At 43.6% G+C, this 17003-nt stretch overlaps 3 protein-coding genes across 5 annotated transcripts; 2 read left to right on the top strand and 1 right to left on the bottom strand.

Moving 5' to 3' along the window:
- Positions 1-168: 168 nt before the first annotated feature.
- clk2a (CDC-like kinase 2a) lies at positions 169-9178 on the top strand. 2 transcript variants are annotated; one of them, XM_062410427.1, is made up of 13 exons: positions 169-331; positions 1563-1768; positions 1871-2120; positions 3271-3361; positions 4182-4248; positions 4790-4906; positions 5404-5570; positions 6052-6146; positions 6275-6404; positions 6651-6733; positions 7330-7409; positions 7498-7588; positions 7774-9178. In XM_062410427.1, the coding sequence occupies exons 2-13, from the start codon at positions 1563-1565 to the stop codon at positions 7960-7962; spliced, it is 1566 nt and encodes a 521-aa protein (XP_062266411.1). In that variant the 5' UTR covers positions 169-331; the 3' UTR covers positions 7963-9178. The 2 variants fall into 2 exon arrangements, with proteins under 2 accessions (XP_062266411.1, XP_062266412.1); XM_062410428.1 differs by lacking the exons at positions 169-331; positions 1563-1768; positions 3271-3361 and having other exon boundaries at positions 1980-2120.
- A 1637-nt stretch (positions 9179-10815) lies between these two features.
- si:ch211-81a5.8 (uncharacterized protein LOC560648 homolog) lies at positions 10816-12608 on the top strand. Of its 2 annotated transcripts, none has more exons than XM_062410432.1 (4): positions 10816-10961; positions 11563-11889; positions 12116-12203; positions 12288-12608. In XM_062410432.1, exons 2-4 carry the CDS (start codon positions 11666-11668, stop codon positions 12426-12428), a joined length of 453 nt encoding a protein of 150 aa, XP_062266416.1. In that variant the 5' UTR covers positions 10816-10961; positions 11563-11665; the 3' UTR covers positions 12429-12608. The 2 variants fall into 2 exon arrangements, with proteins under 2 accessions (XP_062266416.1, XP_062266417.1); XM_062410433.1 differs by lacking the exon at positions 10816-10961 and adding an exon at positions 11076-11098.
- A 164-nt stretch (positions 12609-12772) lies between these two features.
- Positions 12773-16893, bottom strand: dnajc8 (DnaJ (Hsp40) homolog, subfamily C, member 8). Its single transcript, XM_062410430.1, has 9 exons — positions 16759-16893; positions 16196-16297; positions 14849-14905; positions 14676-14742; positions 14467-14561; positions 14286-14357; positions 13776-13867; positions 13589-13664; positions 12773-13497 (listed from the first exon to the last, which is right to left on the bottom strand). Exons 1-9 carry the CDS (start codon positions 16825-16827, stop codon positions 13375-13377), a joined length of 753 nt encoding a protein of 250 aa, XP_062266414.1. The 5' UTR covers positions 16828-16893; the 3' UTR covers positions 12773-13374.
- Positions 16894-17003: the final 110 nt, after the last annotated feature.

Genomic DNA, 17003 nt, shown 5'->3' with positions numbered 1-17003 from the left:
GAAAAAGGCAAATAGTCAAATTTTATCCAAATCAGATTTAATCAAATTACCATTTTGCCTCAAGTTTGAACAAGAACATTCCACGTTGGTTCGAATCTCGAACTTTGCATGAATTATAAATCGGGAGCTAAGTGCGCGGTCCTCCCGCTGCGAGCAGACGTCAGCTCCTCTGATCCAGGATCAGCTGCACCGAGCGGACCGGAGGGGGAGAGGCTGACCGCCTGTTAGCGACGCAGCTTCCAACCGTCCGAGCAGCGACATAGCAGAGGGAACGTGGATCGCCATCACGGATTTCTTGTGGGACAAACACACGGGTCTCGCGGCTAAAACGGTGAATAACGACGCTGCGGGAGCCGCTTCGTGCCGTCGAGCGAGGGCCACGGTTCCCCCCTGCTAGGCTAGCTGTTAGCGGGGGAACAGTGGCTAGCATGAGCAGCTAGCTGTGGGGCTAAGATGGCGCTGAAATTATTTACATCAACTGGTGCCGCTAGCGGGACGTGCTAACTGCGACCCGCTTGTTGGAGAGTTAGTGAACTACTTACACTGTGTACGTCCACTCCCAGTGAACACGTTGGCGTTTGTAAACTGGGCGGATATTTGATTTGAATACCTAATAACGAAGGGTTCCGTGAAGTCAACAACGTAAGTGGCTGTGGTTCTGGTACGCCAGTGTTTTTCAATGGTGATGAAGAAAGGCCAGCGTAGAAGTGTGTGTTGTGGAGCTGTTAACGTGTTGTTGTGGCTGGGGATCTAGCTAAGAAAACTGGTCGTTGTTGACAGTCGCATGTCTGCCAGTTGTGTTGTTGGTGTTTCATCACGATCACGCCACAGTGTTGTTGGGATGTTTCCCCCTTTTGCGTGTGATCGTTGTGCGTAGCGTCGCTTCGTGTGTGTCCGGCTGCACCTCAACAGTTGTCTGTTTACCTGCGACTGTCTCCGAGTGTGAACGTCTTGCTCTGGATTCACGTTAAATGTGTGTTTCCCTGAATTCAAACGTGTGTCAAGGCCTCCTGCACAACCACGTCTCCCTTTCAGACTGTGTGTTTACTAAGATGTCATAAAGTCAGCCCTTTAATGGGATATATTTAAATAGTGTTGTAAAATACACTTAATTATCATCACAATATATGACTTTCAACAATGGTGATATTAGCCAAAGTCTGATATGTGCACAGATATATTTGTGGAAGCACACTGAGAAGGTTCGATACACAATTGATTTAAATCAGATTTTTAAATGTTTAGCTCATGGGTTTTGTATTTGTCGTTATCTGCCTTTAAAGAAGTGGTAAAAAACAATAAGCGTCCCTCAGGAGCTCAGTCTTTAAACTTAAAAGAAATAACAATATCGACTGATATGAATATATTTTCTCTTTTGTGTGATCGCTACTGATGTGAATACTGAGCAAAAGCAAAGAGGTGAACAGGAGTAAATGTAAAGATCCTTTGACTGCAGGTGTTCCCTGCAGCTATCTTTTCTGTCTTTTTTGAGCTGTCAGTCTTTCTTTTTTCAAATTCTTAATAATTCTTTTTTTGTATGTCCATCTCCGATGATCCTTCAGATGCCTCACACAAGACGATACTCGTCTTCGGACCGGGACAGTCGAAGCAGCTACCAGGACCGCTACAGAGACCGAGACCGAGACCGAGACAGAGACAGAGGACGAAGACAACGACACAGAAGATCACCGACATACTCGTCCAGCAGCGACCGAGACAGAAGAGGGCGGGGACACAGACAGGAGGGAAGCTTTGCACGATCAAGGAGGTATGTTGGCTATGTGGAAAATGTATTTCAAAGCACCAAGTCTCCATTATCTTTTCAGCTTTGGTTGGTCTGTATGTTTAAATAGATGTCTGTCTCTTTCAGTCGGAGTTTTGACAATCGCTCGACGGAGCAACGGCCATTCGACAGAAGATACTGCGAACGGGACCGCGAAAGAGAACGGGAGCCACATGGAGCGGCCGAAGCTTACTATCCACGCGTCTTCCCCCCGAACATGTACAACTACCCACGCGGCCGAGAGCGGGAACGGGAAGAGTCGTACCGGAGGAAAGGCAGCAGGCGTAAGCACAAACGAAGGCGGCGTAGAACCAGGTCCTATAGCCCGTCCTCCTCGGTGAGTACAGCCAGCCCTGAGGTTGTGTCTTGACTCTCCTCATCCTCTCTCTGTCCACCTCTCCCGTCTGTTTTCACTCAGCTCTTTCTGTCTCTTTCTCTCCCTAACTATTTCTACTCCCCAGCTCCTGGAATCGGTAAGTAGTACAATCTTTATGATTTGTTTTTTGTTCTATTTTGTCTTATTTTATGTTTTGTTATTTTGTTTTTTTCTCTCCCCCAAGTGGGTTTTGCTTAAATTGGCGTTTCTTTTTGGCAGAGCATTTTCATTTTTATGCAAACACTTTTTTCATTATTAATGATCAACCATTAACTCTTTCCGCTCCTCAGACACACACTCACCGTAGCTTTTCTTACTGCATCTTTCGTTCCACTCAATCCAGAATATGTGCCCCCCCCCCCCCCCTTTGGTAACACTGGATTTAGAAGTGGCTGAAATGCCCGTCCTGTCAGTCAATGGCCACCGGTGAACTCCAGTGCAGATAGCCTGAAGAAAGTGAAAATGTTCTACCAAACATCGTGCTTAAATTCGGATTTAAACTAAAATTAGATTTTGGCATTTAAAATGTCATTGATTTACTGAAATGCAGTTTCTGTGTGGTTTGTATTTGACCACATCTGCTAATTAGGTCGTTAACATTAACGTGAGCAAAAGGTTGACTTTGATATTTAGTATAAATGTCGGTTTTATCTCTTGTTTCCTGCTTTATTACATTTGGTCCTCGTTTTCTTTTCCATCTTGTTTTAATCTGAAAAGTCAGCCTGATAAGTTTTTGAGTAAGTTATTTCTCTGTCTTAATTGGTGTCTGCGTTGATGAATGGATGTGCCAGTTGCTTCCTTGTTTGTAAGCAGCTGTGGGTTAAAGGTAGAGGGCGGTGGGTGGAGAGCAGAGGACAACATGTGATCTTTGACTTGTTCCCTTGCACTATATCCCTATCGTTATATATTTCCTTCACGTGGTGTCATGCGTGAATCGCCCCATGACCACCAAACCCACCTACAACCACAACTACATCAACTACACCACCCTCCTCTTCCCTCCTCGTCTGCCTGTGCCGCCTGACGCCATGGCTGCGGCTGTCCCTGAAACCCCCCCTGTTCCCTTTGGTCGTGTCGTGACCTGCTGATGGCGGTTTGGGTGTGATCACAGCGGAGCGACAGCCGGACGAGGGCACTGAGTGTGAGGGACGACGAGGAAGGGCACCTGATCTGTCGGAGTGGGGACGTCCTGCAAGAGAGATGTACTCACTGCCACTACTCTATCGTAACCCTTCTCCATATGAGTATTAAAGCATAGAGCATTTACATGACATGGGAGTGCCTGATGATGATGCCTTGCTAGAATGCTCTTCGCTCTCATAGCTGAAATAGCAGGGTGGATTGCAAGAAGGTTTAAGGAGGGATGTTAGATACTGTTCTCCTTTTCGTTGTAGGATTTTAAGCTGTGGAGCATTCCCTATGTTTCACAGGTTACACGATTTCCCAAAACGTAGAATTCCATTCGCAGCTGTTTGCCTCTGACGTGTTTTAGTTTAAAACTTAGATCTTTAACTTCAGTTAGCCATGAAGGTTTCAGGGTTTGGTTTATTTTTGTCTTTCTAACATGCACATCACCTATTTAGCCTGTTTATAGTATAACCAGTGCACATACAGACAGAACATATATATATACTAACACTTATTATTTGCAGGATCATTGCTGGGTATTTATTATTTTTCCAGTTTCACGCACATGCACAATGTTACAGAGACGACCACATCTCGAAAGGATGTGTTCTCGTTTTCGATGGCTGCAAATTGGTCATCAAAGAAAGGGTGCGCTTTACATTTGCCCCCTTGTCCTAGAGCATCCGATTATCATAGATTTACCTCAACGTGTGTCCAGTCTGCCAGATTTGAGTAGGCAGCCGTTTGTAAAGGGGATGGGCGCTAGCATGGATACGCCTGTCTACACTTTTGCATTTTGTTTTTTCTGCTCAAGTTCACATGTCTAATGCTCCTGTTCTTTCTTTCCCTGCTCTCCCCCCCCTCTCTTCCTTTTCTCTCTGTGTGGTGTTGCAGATGAGATTGTCAGCACTTTGGGAGAAGGCACCTTTGGGAGGGTGATGCAATGCATTGACCATCGCAGGTGTGTATGTGTGTTTGTGTGTCCCTGGGGTCCTGCTTCCGTGAACTCCAGTAGGGAATATTTACTCACTGGGTTGTGTGTGCTTTTCAGGGGTTAGACTTGAGCAACATGACTGGAATAGTGATATATTTGATCCATGTTTACTATAGTTTACCACTGTGGTTCACTGTTTCCAGTAATTCGTCGTTAATGTAAAATCTGTAAATCACTTCCCCAAATGAGTTATTCTGTGCTTCTCTTTTTCATTTAATAACTATCAAAAGATTGATTGTCTCCTGACAGAGCTAGTAATGAGTTTCTTTTCATGGTCAGAGTCTTCAAGTAGTGACACATACACAGATTCCAGGATAATATCTTTTCACCAATGGGAGGGAGTTACTCCTTTATTTTGCTGCCCAACTATTCGCTCTTATGTTTCAACCGTGGAGGCAAACAAATAATTTCACTGTGGTGTCTAAAATCCAGGCTCTTTCCCATGAGCTGCATCTTCTTCTCTAAGTGCAAACGTCATGTAACCTTGTGTTTTAATTACCACTTACAGGGGAGGAGCCCGTGTTGCTCTGAAAATTATCAAAAATGTGGAGAAGTACAAGGAAGCTGCTCGTCTGGAGATCAATGTCCTGGAGAAGATCAACGAGAAGGACCCTGATAACAAATAGTGAGTTTGGACTGAGTACATTGCTGCTGCAAACAAAGGATGTTTACAAGTTACTTAACACTAATGGAACCAACATCATGTCACTTATTAAAACTGGCTGATCAACCTGGTATAAAAAGACTTCTCTGTCGCTCCTAGAATCTTTTGAGAGTTAACAAGAAATGTTATGAGACATCAGCCTCTTTAAAAAAATCTTAAATTTAGCTGTTGTACCAGTTTATTGTTGTTTGTCATGAATGATCCACTTCATCACTGCCAAACCTCTTGTGTTGCTGCGAGGCCATATGGCTCAGGTGGTAGAACGGGTTGTACACTAATGGAAGGGGTGACGGTTCAGTGCCTTGCTCCTCCTCCTGTCTGGTTACCGCGGTGTCTTTGGGCTAGACATTTAACCCCAAGCTATTTCAGTTGCAAAGTGCTTTGTAAACATCTTAGGTAAAACGTTTATTTATGATGCAAGTGCAGCCATTAACCTTTGTTTTGTCTGTTCCCTGCAGCCTGTGTGTACAGATGTACGACTGGTTCGACTACCACGGTCACATGTGTATCTCCTTTGAGCTGCTCGCTCTCAGCACCTTCGACTTCCTAAAGGAGAACAACTACCTGCCGTACTCTATCGGTCAGGTCCGACACATGGCCTACCAGATCTGTCTCGCTGTGAAGTGTACGTTTTGTTTATCTCCTCTATTTGATTTTAGAACGTTAAGACTTTAGGAGAATAAAGATACAACATATAGAACTATTGACATATTTCTGTTGGTTTAAATAACCGACAGAGCATTTTAAAGCTCATGTAATGATTGCAATATTGGCCTGTTACCACATGAGGGCATCACAGCTGCAGAGTGAGCTCTGTTCTTAACTGGTTTAACTTCTCAGGAAGAAACGATACTGAGTGAATCCTGCCCTGGTGTATTAAGTTGTTGAGTTACTGTTTAAATTGTCATTATCTTTACAGATTATGTTCTTCTACTTTTCCTAATGTTGTTGTCGTGGTCTTTGTCATTGGAGTTTTTTGTTAAACATTTTATTAATATACTTTGTGTTGTAAGCTCATTAAGTGATTAGAAGATGGTTTATAGCTTTAAGTGCATTTACAGTTCAATGAAAAAGACTAATAAAATAAGCAACATTTCCCTCCACAGTTCTTCATGACAACAAGCTGACGCACACAGACCTGAAGCCTGAGAACATCCTGTTTGTCAACTCTGACTTCACCATGTCCTACAATGTAGAGAAGGTACGAGGCCGAGGAATGCACAGAGAACAAACATGGTTGTCTTCTTTTACACACCTACAAACAGTTTGCTAAGGAACTTTTATGAAAGTCAGTAGTTGTGGTAGAAACTTGTGTTTTCCTGCCTGCAGAAACGTGAAGAGCGGACGGTGAAGAGCACGGCCGTGCGTATGGTGGACTTCGGCAGTGCCACGTTTGACCACGAGCACCACAGCACCATTGTGTCCACGCGTCATTACCGCGCCCCTGAGGTCATACTAGGTGAGTAGGACTGTGAGCTGTTGTCACTGAAAACACCAAATACCAGGAGGACACGAGGGGTTATTTCTACTAACCACAGTTTTCTTCAGGGAAACCAGTTTACAGATAAGCAGCTCTGACCTGGGACTGTTTGTAGCAACAGGCTGCTGCCTATCAGTGGAAACCAGCACAGCTCAGCACCTCCACCCTGATCCCTCCATACATGACACGTTTTAATGTTGTCATTTGTGTGTTTGTGTCCCTCAGAGCTGGGCTGGAGCCATCCCTGTGACGTGTGGAGCATTGGGTGTATCTTGTTCGAATACTACCTGGGCTTCACCTTGTTTCAGGTACAACGCCTTTCTCTTTCTGCCAGCAGGTTACATCCAACACCGCGGCCTCACCTATGTTTTAAGATAGTAGGTAAAATAAAAGGATCAGGGCCCATATTTATCAAATGAACATCAAACAAGCATCCCCCTCCCGGGAAACCTTGACATCTTAGTATAGCTCTTCTTTATTCCTGGAGTGTACCGGAGTAATATCAGAGGCAGAGACAGCTTAACCCAAAATACTAGCACCCACTTTCCACTCTGGCAGGCTTTGTCGACAAGCCATTGAGTGGTTGGCAGGAGCACTTGTGTCGCCTCTTATTTTAAGATGAGAGGAAGCAGAGAAGCCGCTTAAAATCTGGGACTTGACAGCAGGGTATTGCAAAACCCCTCTTGTACATGTATACTGTGCAGTACTACAATAAATACACATACATAGTAAATATAGCAGCCCGGTAAGATTAGTCCTTTGAGTTACTTGTGAGCTCTGACTGTCTCAAATTATTTGTAGCAGCAGTTAAAGCTGATTATCTTCTAAATCAAGTCTTATTCTGTCATTCCCTCTGTGCTACTGGATCTTGTTCCCTGAACCTTTTCTCTCCATCTCCTGACAGACTCATGACAACAGGGAGCATTTGGCCATGATGGAGAGAATCCTAGGACCGGTGCCCTCTAGGATGATTCGTAAGACGAGGTGAGAAAACCTACATTCTAACATATTTCTTGAATAAACACACACAAACAATAGAACGCTGCTCATACTGACGTCCGTGCCCTCTCAGGAAGCAGAAATATTTCTATCGGGGTCGTCTGGACTGGGACGAGAGCTCGTCAGCTGGGAAATACGTCAGAGAAAACTGCAAACCTCTTCGGGTAAGACGTTTGGGAAATGATTTAAATGAATTACAAGCGGGGCCGATAAGTGACAAACGTGCTTTGTATTGAAAGAACAAAAGTGTCTTTCTTTTGTGCGACTGTTCTTCTCTTGACATTCACTCAATATTCCGCCCTCCACCTCTTCTTTTCCTCTCTCTTGTGTCTCTCTGTCCTCTCATCAGCGGTATCTGCTGTCGGAGGCGGAGGAGCACCACCAGTTGTTTGACCTCATCGAGAGCATGTTGGAGTACGAGCCCACGAAGAGGCTGGCGCTCGCCGACTCCCTCAAGCACCCCTTCTTCGAGAACGCCGGCAGCAGCGAGGCAGCGGGCAGCAAGAGCTGGGAGGGCAACAGAGACATCAGCCGGTGACCCTGGGGTCTCCAGGGACTGAATGACAGAGGAGATCATGTTCTATAAGCGTGGAACAGGTGAACTGCTGAAGGAACTGGGGGCTTCGGATGATGCGGTTTGTCAGTAAGAGCATGGACGCCCGTCACCTCCTGCTCGTCCATCCCGTCCCTCTGACGTCCACCTCTGCAGCCACGAGAGGCATGTTTTCATTTCGCTGCAGAGAACAAACTCACCCACTAAAGACTTAACAAAGGTGAATCTTTTGTCGTGGTTGAAGCCCCAGTCCAGGTCACAAATCCTGGAAGAATGTTTGCACCCTCAGTAGCCCTCTATGCAGCTCCTGTCTTCCTTTAGATTTCTGAACCACCTTCGACCCCACCCTCCGTCCGTCTTTCTATTCCATCAGCATGTAAAAGACACTAGTTCAGCTCTCTAAAGGAAAGAAGCAAGACTCCAAAAAGAAATGTCTTCCGACTCTGAAGCCTAAGGAAAGGGTCAGAAGGAGATGGAGCTGTAAATGCAGCGCGAGTCTCCACCCAAATAAATGTGAGCAGTTACATAGGAAAAACTTTATTATGCTGACAGCAGACCAGTGATGGTTAAATATCACATTTCCTTGGAAATTGCAAGAATCTTCAGCAGAAGCAAGTGTCTGAAGCTTTTGGTTTTGAAAGGTGAGCACTTCCATCGTAGATCGCTTTTCATGTTTATTTTCTTATGTATAAAAGGTTTATTCCCTATATGGAGACTGTTGCTCTTAATGTCCCAGATATTATTTGCCAATGAGATGATAATGGTGATGGACACTCCACACACACACAGGCCTTTGACGCCTGTCTTATTGAGATCTGTTTATGTTATGCAATGCTCTACTGGGTGTGGGTGTGACTCAGTGTGGATGGAGTGGTTGACACGTCCATGTTAATGTTTTGCTATTATTACGAGTATTTTTATTGGGTCAGCATTAGTCATGGGAGTTTTCTCCCAACAACAAACAAGAACCTGCCTTTTGTTTCCTTGTGTGATTCCGGTCGGACGTGAAGTCTCTCCATCGAGGTGGAGCGCACACACACACACACACAACTCCTGTCGACGTATTTATTTTGAGTTCCAATAGGTCAGCCCCCCCCCCAAAACATCCACCTGTAAATGACTTGTTTTTTTTGTATGAAATTAAAGCGTATAAAACTGTATATATGTACCATTGTGTAGAAATAAAGTAAAGTCCTCCTTGCCAGAGGCTTACGTGTTCTGAGTATCGGTTCAGACCTCTGGTTGCTTAAAGGAGGCGTCCTGTCTTTAAATACCTCCGCTGTGTCTGAGCCTCTCCTGACTAATGCTTTCTGCTGGATGGTTGACAGAAAGATCAAAGTGAAAGACAAGTCTGCTGCCCTAATATATCCTGTTTAAATTTAGGCTCATATATATATATATATATATATATATATATATATATATATATATATATATATATAATGTACATGTTAAATATCTTTATGGACTTGCAACGTGTACGTTCTAATGACAGGACTGTAGGAAATACAGAGAAGGGATATGGTTAAGTCCGACTATGTATTTTCTTTACAAATTATATTAATGCCACTTGATGTCGCTATATTTTTGAGTAACAATCATTTTTATTTGTATTCAACAACTTTCAAAACAGCCACAAACAGTGCTTCACAAAGAAGACAGATACAGATAATAATACAAATCATCAGTGATAAGCTAAATAATACAATAGTGTTTAGATTCAGAGACATTAAAAGATATAACACCAGTTTAAATCGAGGGCAAAAAATTGAATAATTCAATATCGCTTGAAATTAATTGAAAGGAAACAAAATAGGGTTTAAAAAAAGTCATTCAGTAAAAGTAACTTTTATAGAGAAGATTTGTAAACTGTTTAAAGTTAATATAGTGGAGATCTCTCTGCTCTGCAGGAGCCTCCAATTCTTTCAGTCTCCAGTTTCTTGTCTAAACCTTACAGGGAACCTGACACTGACCGCGACTTTTCAAAATAGTTTATTTCTTGTTCCAAACCAACCTCTTCATTCATTCCCTTATAAACCCTGAGCTCAGCTGTCGGCCCGTCAGGCAGAGACCGACTTGGAGGATCTGCTGCGACAGGTGCTGAGACGCTACGTCACACAAGTTTCTCCATCTGTCAGCAACACGCAACTCACTCACTGAAGGACTTCTTTCCTACTACGTCACTGATGTACAACTCTGCAACCAGGCTACACAAAAAGAATACTATAGAACAGGGCCTCTACTGTAGAGTTTAACTTGATTTAACTAGTGACCTGTAGTCGTACAGTTGGATTGTTTGTTAGTTCATCCTTCTGCACAGAAAAGCCCAGAACTTGATGTCACCGCTCCTGAGTCTTTTATAAAAGTGTAAATCCAGAGTTACAGGTAGAAGCTGAGTCATCCAGATCTGTGACATGTTTTCTAACCTTGATTCAGTTCTCACTACAATGAATGAACTGAGTCATCTGTTCAGTGACTCAGCTGCTTCATGTTCCCAGTCACTGAAGGGGCCTCTGTTCCTGTCCTCTTCCGGGGGAGAAAGCAAGAAAACCTTTCTGCGTCACTAGGAGCGTCAGCGTCCGGCTCTCGTCCCGTCCACGCTCCGTCTGTCTGGACTCTTCTGTCCAATGATCTCATCAGCTGTTACCTCAGCAAATCCGGTGCTTACTGCAGACACCTCCACTGGGACTTCTCCCATCTTTCCCCCGTGTTTTAGATCCAATCCCCTGCTGCACATGCGTTGACCTGTGAGCTCTTCCAGGGGTCAAATGGGAACATGCAGGTGTTTTGTTTCCTTTCCAGAGCAGGTTTGCTGCTGCTCTTCTGTTAATGAGATGAGCGACTCCTGCGTCTGGAGATAATCCTGTTGGAGGGACCAGAGGTGTCATCAGTCAAATCCCCATCAGATTAAACGGTGGCAGAGCAGAGTTGCACACAGAACAAAACGAGAGGAGCAGCTGATCGTGTCCCCACGCGACAACAAGGTGAGTCCCACGGATTCCTTAAGGGGGTGATGTGTTCATTTGCACTTTTGAATTATGGCAGCAATAGATGGCAGGAACCCACCTATGTGGAGAATTGATAATTAGTTAACTTGTTGGGGACAGTGGATCAAATGTCTGTAGGTGTTAATTTCTATATCAGTGTTCTCTATTTTGTGATTTGTTGACTTTTTACACTGATATGGACTTTAATAAGAACTAGAACGACGCAAAGGCCCAACAGTCACGTTAAATTAAATCAGGCTGGTAGATATTAGTTCCCTAGATGTGCCTGTTTCAATCGAGGTTCATTAATTATTCTCTGGGTAATTGGAAAAAAAACTATCCTGGATCCGAATTCTCTCGTTAAAGTTTTCTTCCTTGACCAGAATCAAATCTGGAAATAGGTTTATTCATTTTTGTGTAGTCTTGCTTTCATTCAAACAAACCAACAGACAAAAACATAATGTCCTTGGTGGAGGGAATAAAGCTGCATTAAGCTTTAAGCTCAGGTTCTATTTCTTTATCATTATTTTGAACTGGAAATGAAACAGCATGAGAAAATGACACAGTTAATTCAAGCTCTTGTTCTTTGTGTTTTCAGATTGAAGCCTCATTCAAATTGAAGAAGAGCATCAACACCCATATTTGTCTGGGACCTTAAAAAGACCGGCACACAAAGTAAAAGAAGCCTCGACACTAAGAGAATGGATTCCTTCATGTCGCTGGGTGCTCCCCTGAAACAGTTCACCAGCTGCGTGTCAGGGAAGAGCTCCCTGAACAAGAGAGGGGCCAAGAGGAGCGAGTCCGTCCGCAGGAGCAGCTTCACCCGCAGGTCGAGCATCAGCAGGAGGAGAAGTCTCCCCTGCAGCAGCCAGAAAGTGCCCGACTCCTGGCTCAGGGTGTACCAGGCCGAGCTGAAGAGAGAAAGGTGAATATCAACACGCTCAAACTGGTCTTATCTTCTGCTACGTTGCTGTTTTACTTTCAGGTTTGTTGCTGGACTTGTTTTCTGGGGGATTGATTTCAGTTGTTGTGTTGTTGTCCAGCTGAGTCTCTCGGCCCCAGACTTAATGAGGATAAGACTGTTCCTCAGAGGAATAAGCTGCTTGTGCACGTGAGCTCTGACTGATGCTGTCCTGTGCTTTTTGTTTAAGGAAACGACAACAAGCCATTATCGCCAAGAAGAACGCAGAGAGGGCCGTGAGGGGGACTCACTTCAGGAGCCACCACTGCCTGCCGAGGGTATGTGCACACTGATCTCAAAGTAAAAACAATAATAGGATTTTAACTCAGCAGCCTCTAAATCCCTCATCCTTCCTCCTGCAGCAAAGCACCACAACCAGAAGATCGGCCCCAGCCAAGGACAACTCCTTCTTCGGGGCCTTTCAGGGCCTGAGTCTGGATGGACGGATGGGGGGAGCTCACGCTGCTCCTGCCCCAGGTGGAGATCAGTGTTCAGTCATGTGAGAGCAAGAGTTTCAAGGACAGATTTCCTATATTGGTGTCCTGTCTTTATTCTCCTGTAAAAAAAGCATTAATTTAAAAGAAAAGACTGCAGTGCGTCTTCATGATTTCTTGATAATTTACAGACTGTACACTATCACTCTTCCTATGAAATAATAAGGTATTAAACTGTTATACATCGAATTTGTAGTCATGGTTTTCTTCTTCCCGCTCCCTCACTACTGAGCTTCTTTCATTTAGTGTATTTGAAATCCAAAGCAGATACTAATCAGGTAAAACGATTTTTTTGCAGTTTTCTCCCCAAAAAGAGCAACATAAAAAGAAAAAGTATGCACAACAAACACCAGTCAGATGTTTGTTTTTATTGACAGTATTTCATTGAGTAGTTTTAAAACATGCAGAACCGACGGGTTCATCAAGACAGGAAATAAAAGCTGAACAAGTAGAAAGTCCAGAGATAATTACCTGTTGTGCTGTTACAGCATAATCAAGGGAGTGTGAGTAAATCTGGTCAGTATTGTATTGACTTGTGAAGCGATCTGTAATAATCATATATATCTGATAACAGTCTCCAGAACCTTTCAACCTCAGACACATTTTAGGCTCAGCTTTGAACGTTTGGCTTGTTCACACCAAGCTTTATTTAATTTTTCTAAAAATAAAAAGGACAAAAAGCAAACATAAGGACAAACCGCGCATTTTTCTCTCGTCAGTTACAGAAATGGAAGATGCATCATTTATCTCTCTGACACGAGGAAGGTATGATCTCTGGGTCCAGATCACAGATATGTACATTAGAAACCCCAAGTACAAAACTAAGAGGGCATGACAAGTATCCTTATGGCGACTACACAGCTAGACTGCAGACGACGAGGTGAGGATACACAGAAGTGAGTTTTTCTTTTAGTACAAGTGGGTTTTTAATCTACTGCAGTCCAGTTTCACGGCCTCATTCTCTCTGCTCCATCTTGACTTTTGGAGGCTTGAGGAAGGATCTGTTGTTCTTCTTCTCCTTGCGCTTGCCTTTGGCCTGGAAGGTCCTCCAGCTGTCCACACGCCCATCCCTTGTTTCCTGGGGTGAAAAAAAGAAATGCCAAAAGCAAGATCATCGTGATTTGTTTTTCTTTTTTATTAACGAGTAAGCGGGAAGACGAGGAAGGCACCTCAAAGTTTTTCTGCCATTCACGATCTCGCTTTGTTTTCTCCGCTGCATCGATTTCTTCCTCTCTCGCCCGTTTCCTGGTGAGGTAAGAAGAGAAAAAGAAATCCATGACGTTCAGAATAAACCAGATAATTTGTTTTAAGGTGAAATCATCGGATCAGATGTGAACTACACCGCATGTCATTTACCTTTCATGCATGTCCTTTGCATCCCTTTCTTTCCTTTTGATTTCAAGCTCCGCGAAAAGCTTCATTGTCTGTTTGTACACGGCTTGCTTGAACTGGAAAAGGACAAATTGAGTCACAGAAACTTCAAGTTGACATGAACATGACAAATACTGGTCAATAAATATTAGGTCGTAATCATCCTAGAAGTTAACAAATGGCAGCTTATTATGAGGTAATTATGTGGAAAGTTTCTAGGAAATTAGCAGGAAGATTCTGGACCTGTATGATAAAGCATTATTTAAATATGAAGTATAGTTTTTTAATATAAAAACCACAAGTATATAATCACAATAGCACAGGACAGGTATATCCTGTTGTAATAAAATAACCTTTTATAAGTAAATATTATGATTATTAATCCTTTTTCAAAGTTAAATAGTTCGATATAATGTTCTGTCTCTTTCAGTAGTTTAGATTTAGGACATTATATTTTCAATTCCATCTCATTAAATCATTTTATGACTGTCTAACCATTTCATGATCATCCTCCTCGAGAACCTGCGACTTCCCTTCTTTCTTCAGCTGTTTCTTTTTCTCTTTTACCTGTTGAAAAGCAGCGGAAAATAAAAGAAATACCACATAAACACCAGTCAGGGGTAACAAGGAGGTAGAGAATGAGAGGACTAGCAGTGAGGGGATGTGGGACACTCACCATATGCTCCACGTATTCCTTTCCTGCATGGACCACGTCTAAGGCTCTTTTTTTCTGTTCGGGGTCCAGTAGGAGTTTATAAGCCTTGTCCACAGCTAGAGCACAGGGAGATAACCAGGAGAACTTAAACTCACTACGAACCTTCAGGATCTCATATTTCACTATAGACAGAAAAAGTCAAAAACACAACACAAGTGAAAGGATTTTACCTTCAAAGGATTTCTGTGCTCTTTCTTGATCATCCTGATTTTTGTCCGGATGGACCAAAATGGACAACTGCATAGTGAAGAGACAGAAAGGAAATTAGGAACATAAACAGCAGAGAAACACATTGCACGACCACTGAGAGGATATACTCCAACACTTCTCTTCTTCCGCTTACCGCCCGAAATCTTTTCTTCAATTCATCATCTGTTGCCTCGGGGTCAATTTGCAGCACCTGGGAAATACACCAACATTTTACTGACAGTTTCTTATTCCAAAATAAGACACGAAACCAAGGTGATGTTTTGAGCAAAAAGCTGTTCTTCTGAATTCCAAAAAAAACTTTAATTAAAAACAAAGTAATATGCAGAAGGTTTAGGAACATGAGGTTTGGATTCTTGTCTTTAATTCATTCAGTCGATCACAAGACCCCAAACAAATGTCATGAATGATGAGGAGCCACATGTATCTACAGCAGAAAGAAGATCCTCCAGCCTCTGATGGTTCAGCTCATGGAATTGCTCTGTGATTGCATGAGCACACTAAAGGGATGGTTCACTCAAAAATGAAAATTCATTCATTATCTACTCACCACTATGTCGATGGAGGGGTAAGTGGAGTGTTTGAGTCCACAACACACTTTAGGAGTTTCAGTGGTAACATGGCTCCATAGTGCTCGTGTGGTGTCATCCAAGTGTGTGCAAGCCCAGATATTCAAATTTGACTCAAAACGAGATCATTTACACTATGTTTTAGAATGTCATCTACCAGAAGCTAGCGGATGTAGCCACAAGCAGGTGTGTCCCAGGTTCAGTGAATGCACCTTGGATGAAGTTTCAGAGAACATTTAGCCTTTGAACACGATGGAAATGACATTGTTTCGAGTGGAATTTGAATGTCGGGGATTGCAGGTAATTGGATGACACCACACAAGCAGTATGGAGGACTGTTGTGTTTTTTTCTGTTGTATTATTATGTCTCAAGTCTCCGTCACCATTGACTTTAAATGTATTGGATTCTGCTGTTCTGCTGTTGCTTTGTGGACTCAAACACTTCACCCACCCTACAGTGGTGAGTAGATGAGTGAAATTTCATTTTTCAGTGAACCATCTCTTTAAAGTAACTGAGGCAGATTAACTGTGGGGAAAGTTCTTGTTTTTGTTCAGGAGAAACCTACAAGTGATTTGATTTAGTTGTTTCCTGTTTACTGGACGTTGCAGGATAAATACACTATTCATGGCCTTGTTTATTAAAAGCCCTCTCTCGTTTCTCTGTTCCCTAGAGTCTGAACAGTAGTTCCCAGTAGCAGTGGAACTTCTCTCCAAGTGGACTCCTGTTCCCTATAGAGTCTGAACAGTTGTTCCCAGTAGCAGTGGAACTTCTCCCCCTGTGGACTCCTGTTCCCTACAGTCTGAACAGTTGTTCCCAGTGGCATTGGAACTTCTTCCCCTTGTGGACTCCTGTTCCCTACAGTCTGAACAGTAGTTCCCAGGAGAAGTGGAACTGCTCCCCCTGGTGGACTCACCTCGAACGGGTTGAGGTTGAAGTAGGAGGCTCCAGGTCGGAGCAGCCTCTCTATCTGCTGCTTGTTGGTCAGCACGGAGTCTCTCTTCTCGATCTGCTTCACCTGTTAGAAAGATAAACACACAACCACACACTGTGTCTGAAGCTGCACTGTCACTGCTCACTATTCCCCCCCACACACCAGGGACTAACGGTCATGGAAGTCTGTTTCTTTCCTGGATGTGTCTCCTGGTGGGTTTGCTGAATATGAATTGAAAGTAGCTTGAGGGTTCCCTGGACGCTGTGAGTTTAAAAGCGAAGCTAACAACGCCTCACACTTCGGTAACATTTTTTAACTTTGTTGGTCTGTGTAAGTTGCAGGAAACGTGTAGCAGACATCTCTTCGGTGGTGCGGCTGCTAGCATTGGGTAGGAACACGTTAGCTTGTTGTCGTTAGCCGATGCTCACGTCTGCGAGGCCTCGTACACGACAATCCTCAACGCGGCTGAGAAACACACGTCAGCCGACGAATGCGGAGCGACAACAACTTTCAACACACACGAATCCACGCGAGCTTCCTGGTACCTCCGTGTAGAAGTTTTGAAATAATTCATCCGATACACTCTCGGTAGCCTCTCCTCCGGCGGCCGCCATCTTGCCCCTGGTTTACATCTGACGTAGCGGCGCCACGTGACCCCACAGCTAATTTGATCTCGAAACTTTTTTGTGTGAACTTTGTTTAAAATTCTTCCTCTGATACTTCAGGTTTATTTATACCCGGGCCGTTTACGCTGTGAAAAATATTTAATTATCCATTTGAATCTGGATTT

Source organism: Platichthys flesus, chromosome 17 (assembly GCF_949316205.1).
Source record: "Platichthys flesus chromosome 17, fPlaFle2.1, whole genome shotgun sequence".
NCBI lineage: Eukaryota > Metazoa > Chordata > Actinopteri > Pleuronectiformes > Pleuronectidae > Platichthys > Platichthys flesus.
The sequence above is the reverse complement of the archived record's forward strand: the minus strand, read 5'-3'. Positions and strand labels throughout refer to the sequence as shown.

Coding starts and splice junctions, on each gene's coding strand:
- clk2a (XM_062410427.1), top strand. CDS start 1,563: ATGCCTCACACAAGACGATACTCGTCTTCGGACCGGGACAGTCGAAGC. Junction 2,121..3,270: donor CCTATAGCCCGTCCTCCTCG/GTGAGTACAGCC, acceptor GTGTGATCACAG/CGGAGCGACAGCCGGACGAG. Junction 4,249..4,789: donor CAATGCATTGACCATCGCAG/GTGTGTATGTGT, acceptor TACCACTTACAG/GGGAGGAGCCCGTGTTGCTC.
- si:ch211-81a5.8 (XM_062410432.1), top strand. CDS start 11,666: ATGGATTCCTTCATGTCGCTGGGTGCTCCCCTGAAACAGTTCACCAGC. Junction 11,890..12,115: donor GCCGAGCTGAAGAGAGAAAG/GTGAATATCAAC, acceptor TTTTTGTTTAAG/GAAACGACAACAAGCCATTA. Junction 12,204..12,287: donor GCCACCACTGCCTGCCGAGG/GTATGTGCACAC, acceptor TTCCTCCTGCAG/CAAAGCACCACAACCAGAAG.
- dnajc8 (XM_062410430.1), bottom strand. CDS start 16,827: ATGGCGGCCGCCGGAGGAGAGGCTACCGAGAGTGTATCGGATGAATTA. Junction 14,906..16,195: donor TCAACCTCAACCCGTTCGAG/GTGAGTCCACCA, acceptor TGTATTTCCCAG/GTGCTGCAAATTGACCCCGA. Junction 14,743..14,848: donor TGAAGAAAAGATTTCGGGCG/GTAAGCGGAAGA, acceptor TTCACTATGCAG/TTGTCCATTTTGGTCCATCC.